General features: G+C 27.8%; 1 protein-coding gene across 2 annotated transcripts in view; it reads right to left on the bottom strand.

The window, feature by feature from the left end:
• The window catches only part of LOC100163140 (G-protein coupled receptor Mth), a 26,021-nt gene that overhangs the window by 15,509 nt on the left and 2,280 nt on the right, over window positions 1-8,232 (bottom strand). For both annotated transcript variants that reach the window (XM_016803076.2, XM_016803075.2), the window contains exon 2: window positions 2,989-3,506. In XM_016803076.2, the coding sequence (XP_016658565.1) occupies window positions 2,989-3,506 (518 nt within the window). The remainder of the gene's footprint in view (window positions 1-2,988; window positions 3,507-8,232) is intronic.

Consider the following 8,232-nt stretch of genomic DNA (forward strand, 5'->3'; position numbering starts at 1 on the left):
TCCAACAAAACACAGATAATGTTTTTACTATCAAGTTTCATAATAGTCGATTCACTCTAATTGTTAAGCTAACGGCATAAAACGTGAACTGCTGAGCGTAAATTTGCTATGTTACGCGTTTGTAAGACGGATACAACAAATGCGGGTGTGGCGTCCTCTTAACATAGTTTGAAACAAAATTAAGATGTTATCTTTCTTTATTATTATGATCTATACTGCAGAAAAAATGTATTTTAGATAAAAAAACCTTGATTGAATATATAAAATCTAAAAAGAAACTTAATAAAAAATCTTGATTAAATTAAAAATATTAAACAAATCTTGATAGAATATTTTTTAAAAAATAGTTTTTTTAATTTAATTTATTTATTGATCGATAATGTTTGTTCTATATATATAAAAAAAAACTTTTTTCTTGTCTAATAAAAATATTTTCTGTAGTCTTAAATTTAAGTTTTTATTTTGAATTTGTTTAAGATGTTGTGTAAAACTTTAAAATTTATATATATTTAGATTATGTTATTTTTATTATATTTTGCAGTAACTTCCTATCTCCAACACAAGCTGTATAAGCTTACAGGAGGTAGGTTAATCAATTCTTGTTCAATTTAATGTTTTGTTTTTGATTTATAAAAAAAAAAAAAAATACTTGATTAAATATAGATTTTTTTATTGAATATCAATTTTTTATTTAATATGGATTTTTATTATGTTTTTTAACTTCTTTTTAGAATTTTTTATTGAATCAAGATTTTTTTTTTATCCTACCTACTTAGATTTTTTATTAAATTTAATTTTTTTCAAAATCCCAATGAAAAAATCTAAATCAAATAAAAAAAATCTTTATTTAATAAAAATAAATGTAAATTTAATAAAAATAAGCCAGCGGTTAACAAAATTTATTTTTTATAAAAGATTTAATTTTAATAAAAAATCTAATATGAATAATAAATAATAAATGAATAAAAAAAATGTAATTTAAATACATAAATATTGAATTAATATAAAACCAGTTGAGTAAGAACCGATATTTTATAAAAAAATATACACAATAAAATTAAAAAAATTCTTGAATGAATAAAGAAAACGTGGAGTTCGTTCATTTGGATACGCCAACGATTAGCGCTCTCTCAATGGCACTAATAGGTATAGGAGAAATAATTATAGTAGACATTAGTATTTATTATTTTATTGGTTACCATTGGCTATCGGGCAGATCAGGTACAAGCTTGCATCAAGTCGAATTTTCGCAAATTATTGCCTACAAAGGTTACACTTATAACCGCACAAAAAACTTTATTTATTAAAAAATATTCTATCAAGATTTGTTTAATATTTTTAATTTAATCAAGATATTTTGTCCACTAACCAGCATAGTCGGATTGTATACCAGAGTGTCTGGGTTGCACTTACTGCAACGAGTTAGTGAGTTACACCCAAAAGAAGTTGAACAACCACAATTTTTTTAAGAATCGTCATTTTATAAAAAAATAATCTGTGTAGAATAGAAAATAATATAAGGGGGCTGGAGCGTAATCAATTCTAAGGAGTAAAAACTAGGCATTTTATATTTCTGTTTATCTGGGTCTTGTGTATGTGTTGAAAGTAAATGAACATTAGTTTGCGTAATTCGTAGTACTGATCACGTTTTATAGGGGCATCATAGTGACCGGGATGTACGTCTGTAATTTTACCTACGCGCATGCACATGTCACCATTTATTGCTTTATAAAATGACAAACATTTTTTTTCAAAAAATACTACCTCTGACTTCAATCACTACGCTCAGTAGGATGTTCCGATTTTAATTTTGAAAGCAGATTTGAATTATCCTCTAAATTTACTATGCTTTAACTGGCGTACATTTTTCATATTCTATATCGATGTATATAAATTTGAATTATGAATATGTTCTATTTTTACTCTTTTTGTTAGTAAATTTCTAAGTAAAAAAAAATAAAAATCAGAAAAATTAAATTGTCAAAGCATAGATAATTTAGTGACAAATTCAAATTTGCTTTCAAAATTAATAACGGAACATTATATTGGGCGTAGTGATTGAAGTCGTGAGCTATGTTTTCGACCGAAAATAAATCACGCTCCAGCCCCCTTAATAATTGTAGGTAGGTACTTTACGTCATAATACTCATAATTAATTCACTAATTTGTTTTTATCGGCATTTTCTGAAGATCATTAAACTTTCCAAATATTTTGACTTTATTTTCAGCTATAAAATATAGATTATTTATACAACTAGAGTTTTTTTTTTTATTATATTTTAATATTTTGTTTTCGTTCAAGATTTTTTATTTCTATATTGATTTGTTTTTACAATTAAGATTATTTTATTAAATATACATTAGTACTATTTAATCAGTATTTTTTTTTCATAGAATTAAAATTTTTTATCAAAAAAGTACCAAATATAAGGACTGACAATTATTATGATTACAATATTATTTCAATGAAAACAATATTTTTTTTATTGATGTCAAACGGACTTATGGTATTTAATTTTTGTTAAAAATACAGAATAGGTACTTAAAAAATTCTTTAAAACGTATTTTCTTACAAGTATTATAATACTTGTATTCGAATACTTTACAAGACTGTAAAACTTTACAAAACATACGTATTATTTGATTTATTTTGAACTGTTTACGGACATTTTCAGTTTCCAATTTTTTTATTTATGTTTTCTATGAATGTCAATAAAATTTATTTGTTGGCTAAAAATGTTTGAACATTTAATAGAAGGCTTCTATTATATCGATACAATATCGATAAAATATTAAATGTCCTCAGTCATAGTTTTTTTTATAAGCATTTAAAGTTTAAATCTTAACAAATAATGAAAGTTAGCAAATTATTTTGAACTAAAAATTCATAATTTTTTTTCTTTTTAAATCTAAGATTTGAAAATGTAATACAAGATTCCTCATTAGTTGGTCTAAATTATCAAAAAAAAAAGAACAGGTAAGACATACCGATTGGAATGCACAACGGGCTTTTTATGTCTATGTATACCAAGAAATAGATCATTATGCCGACGAAGTCCATGAGCTGGCAGGCCATGTAGAACATGACGTAGTGGCCATGGGCGTTCCGAAGGTAAGGCAGTGTGGCGTACACGATCAGCGTGAGCAAAAGGCATATGACAGACGGGGGGTAAGTAACCCAAAAGATGTAACTGACCGGTCGCTTGGCATTCGGATACACGAACACCAACAGATCGGCGGCCTCCGGTGGCCCGTCCCCCGCGTGAAACTCCAAGCAGTACCCCGTGTTCGGTATGATCCATTCTTCGCCTTCGTAGATAAGGTGAAGGTTGCCATCCGTGGTCAACATGAAACTGGATTCAATTGTCTGGAATTTGTGCAACACGTGTCCGTCCCAGTACGGTAGTACCGTGTTGTTCGACCGGCCCGCCGGACTTCCGTCTGCATCTGTTTCATAGGTGGACAAAGTGAACGGCATCTCGTTATTTTTGCACTCCACCCAGCCCCTAAAATATTCAATTTTTCGTACTACACGAATAGTCTTAAGAGGCTGCCAGCGCCCTATTTGTTTTCTCTCTCTGGCTCACACGCAACATAGACAAAACGCATTTTCGCAAAATAATTTTTTCTATATGTTTAAGTAATCTTAGAGTAAAGTCACCCATTCCAAAAAAGATAGAGAATAATATTTTTGAGAGAATGACATATCGATTTGTCTAAATATTGTCTCAAAATAATTTTAACATCATTTAAATTTATAACATTTTTTTATTTATTTTGAAATTTGAATACAAAGTCAAATAATAATAAAATATAAAATCGATATGTCATTCCCTCAAACATATTATTCTCTATCTTTTTTGTAATAGGTAACTTTACTCTAAGATTAATTAAACGCATAGAAAAAATGATTTTGCTTAAATGCGTTTTGCCTATGTTGCGCATGGGCCAGAGAGAGAAAACGAATTGTGCGCTGACATCCTCTTAAATCGATTTAATCTAAATAAAAAATCAATGCTCTAAAAACTAGCACCAATTATACTTCTTCAACTAATAACACATAATATAAATTAAATAGTAACAATGTATATTGTTACTATTTAATATATTTATAGGTAGGTACCTAAATATTTAGGTACCTGTAAATATATTATTTCATTACTGTGAACAAAATAAAATAATTATTAATTAATTTATGTATTAATTTACTCAACATTAATAGCTCCATTTTCAGCAATACTTTTACTAGAATTAGTTGAAGTTACCAAAAAAAATAAAAAAATCATAGCACCTATCAGTTAATAATATACCTACATTTACAATCAATTACTTTAATGTTGCTAATATATGTATCAGTGATATTTTTTAGTGTACAAAATGCATATAAATAATAATATATAATATTAATAAATAAATAAAAATAAAAAAGTACATTTCAATTATCCTAAGTATGGAAATTTGTTGTAATATAAAGAAATACTTACGTACCTTCTTAATATGCCGTGACATACAAAAACCCAGTTATTAAGATTAAGATATAATATGTCTACCTATAAGTATCTGGTTAAAATTAATATTGAGTATAAATAATAATACTAGCAGTGAAAGTGGTGGAAATAATTAGGGGGCTTGGGGAGACTTAGCTGGCTCAAAAAATAATAATATTATATATATTATAATTAAAAAAAAATCCCCTAAACATTTTTCCTATTTGCACCACTGAGCAGTGACAGAGTCGTACTACACACAATTTTAGGGACTGGTCTCAACTCACCGTTGTACCTAGAATATATTATTATACTCGTTAGTGTAATTATAGGGGAGAGAATACTCCGGTGCAAAGTAACTTTAATTGTTAATGGTATTTATAATGGCAATGGCAATGGCTATTTCAATTATTTATCTTTTTACAAGATTTAAGTCACATTTAATTGATACGTTGTCATGGTAGTGACAAGGAGTCATGGAGTGTAAAGGTACAACCACGATTTAAGATATACTGGTTGAGCAACGAGCTATGATAAGAACATAAAAATATGTGGTTCCCGAAGTGTCCTTGATATACTGCGATAAACTGTTGATAAGAATTAACGACTAGCGCTCTCGTTATATTATCACCACGCATCAGTGTATTTTACAGCTACAAGTTCTAGTAGACTAATAAAGCGCGCCATAATACAATTCTTATCAGTCAAAAGTTGAAGACACCTCGGGGGTCTCATTATCACGCTTTGTTGCGCAACCAGTATATCTTTAATCGTGAGTACTACCAGTCCAACCAAAACACCTGACTACGGAAAAATGATTTAAAACTACAATTATTAAGAACAGAATATACTGATAATAAAATAGAGCCAGCTAAAATCAAAAAGGAATTATAATCAGTAATTAAGAATACTATATTAAAATATGTATATGTATTAGTATAAGTATTGCTATATTTTGTTTTCTATCTCTATCTGACCCACCCACGCACAAAATATCTAATTTTTACCATAAATAGGTCATGTGCTGACCAGCTGTATAAGCATGAATTTGTTTTTTTTTTTTAGAAGGGAGGGGTGTCATACAATAATTTATATAATATAATATTTAGTACCCATGTTTAAGCCTTTAAGGTATACAAATAGAGTCATGTAGGGATATTATATCTCCCATCATCCTCTATAGTCAGTTGTTGGGAGTAATGTGGTCACTGGCAAGGGCGTCCGCAGGAATTTGTCAAGGAGATGACAAAATATTTTCCTTTTTACATTTTTTGTCTCACTATAATCCTATTAGTTATAAAGTATATTTATGACATGTTTTATTTCATATAGACAAGGAATGTTAGAATATTTATGAATTATATATAGATAGTTAGTTAAAGCTTAATCTTACAGCATTAGCTTTAATTAATTGTTATGTAATTTTAAATAATCAATTATATTTTTTTATTAATAAAATGTTACCGTTGATTTTATAATTTTAGATAATTTATAAAACTAAATATTTCTAGCTTATTCAGTCATTGATACTACAAACTTTAAAAGTTTAAACCATTGTAGGTATGCCATCATGAACATTTAATTTTACTATCAAAAAGTAAAAATTTGGTTTACACTGCCGTATTGCACTTAGTCCCACTACTACATCTCATAATCTATAAAAACAACGTTTTTAGTTCTGACGTTCATAATATTGAGTGTTTTAAAAATCACTCTGTAAAATTTATTTTTAATTAAAAAAAAGTTTATTTTGCGATATTTTATATTATAACGGTAATGATTGAGGTTGGGATTACGATGCACTTTGCATTGTTTTTCAAATCTAGCTGCACGCTACTCGCATAACTGTGCATTGAATTTTTTGACGATTTAAAATTGTAAGGACTTTTTTGATTTTAAAGATTTTTGGATCATTTTGAAGTTTTTTCTGAATTTAAATTTTAAATTTTATTTTAAATTTTGCACATGTTTTTACACAAATTTTATAATAAATATAAGATCTTGAATCTAAACCTATAGGTATAGAAAAAAATAGTACATTTTCAGATTAAATAAGTAGTCCAAATGATAAATTCTGACTGTAAAACTTTTATACAATCATTTAAAAGTTTAAAATGTATATTATAATCTATAGCGAATTTATTTTAAAATGTTTATCTTTAATATTAAAAAAAAGGGTAAGTGGATGTCGTTCTGCTGTACATTAGGTTACAAGTGAGTCATTGTGTAATGGATTGTATTAAACTTGAATTCAATGATATTTTATCATTTTATGAGAAAAATGATTCTGAGCGGATATGGTTTGTCAGTCTGGATATTTTATATTGTTATTAATTATTGTATCATGTAAGTTGAAATAATAGTATATAATATTATTATGTTTATTCGTTTCTATGGTGATATACAAATCGTTAGAAATTAGAATCCCATTTTTGGTGGTTTTTCCCGTGTCATTAAATAACTATCGATAACATCGAAAAATGACCTCTCTAAAGTACCATCTTGATCCAATTTGTTAAAAGATAAGGTCCTATATTATGTTGAAATCGAAGCACTCCTTCTGGTAGAAATTTAGTATACAGGAATACAGGATATAAAAATAAATAATAATAAAACAATAAACACCATTTTAAAACTACTAGCTTCTTCGCTCCGATCAGAATCTAAAATAAAAATAAATTAATGCACTATTTAGAATTTTTATGGTATTTTTAAGTTTTTTTAGAACTTTAATATCATCAATAATAATTATGATAATCAACTCAGAAAAAGCCAAGTGGTGGGGGGAAATACCCCTATCTATAGCCAACCCCTAGGCTATAATTTCCCCCCCCCCCTCTGCGGACGCCCTTGGTCAATGGTTAGTATGATTACTGCTTGCTCCGGTAAAATACTTCACGGGCATTATTATTGTTTCATTACGCGTGATTCCAGATACGTATCATTTTGAAAACTTTATTGCTATTTTTTACAAATCATACAGGACTGTTGCAGGTATGTATCATTTTATAATTATACATGAAAAAATGTACACGAAATAAGAGAAGTAAAATATTCATCGTTTTTTCCTCAATCGTAATTATATTGGTACCATTGACTTGTATTATGTACCTGTTTAATATTTATGCAGGTAGCACCCGAATACGTCTACAGAACATAAGTGAATACAGAATATGAAATATATTGTTGGCAAGTTACATGTTTTTTAAGATTATCATAGTCACAAAATCGAAACTGAAAAACATTTAAAATAAAATGGACGTAGATATTAAATGGATATATTATATTGTATATTATAACCTGGGACAGGTTTTCGATACAAGTCCAAACCAGTAATCCCAGTTGTTATAACTAATAATCTATCTATATATTATGTGTAAAAAAATGGAAAATGAAAAATGTACGTCACCCATCAATCGAGAACGGCTGGTTCGATTTGGCTCAAATTATTTTCAAGATGTTTGTAATTGCCAGGAGAAAATTTTTACGAAAGAAAATTTCATGAAAATCTACCGGAAAAGTAGGAAATCTGGATGTAAAAAATACAACAGTGGCGCAACAGTGTATTATACATATATTGGTTGCTAATATATTTATATATATATATATCACAACAAAAACCCTTCGTAAACTATACGTATACGTGTAAAAATGGCTAAAATGTAAAAAAAATATAAGACCTTTAAGCACTATAAAAGTTGTGATATCCTGAATAACGCTTAATATATTTGAATTTAAGTAAACT

Source organism: Acyrthosiphon pisum, chromosome A1 (assembly GCF_005508785.2).
Source record: "Acyrthosiphon pisum isolate AL4f chromosome A1, pea_aphid_22Mar2018_4r6ur, whole genome shotgun sequence".
NCBI classification, from domain to species: domain Eukaryota; kingdom Metazoa; phylum Arthropoda; class Insecta; order Hemiptera; family Aphididae; genus Acyrthosiphon; species Acyrthosiphon pisum.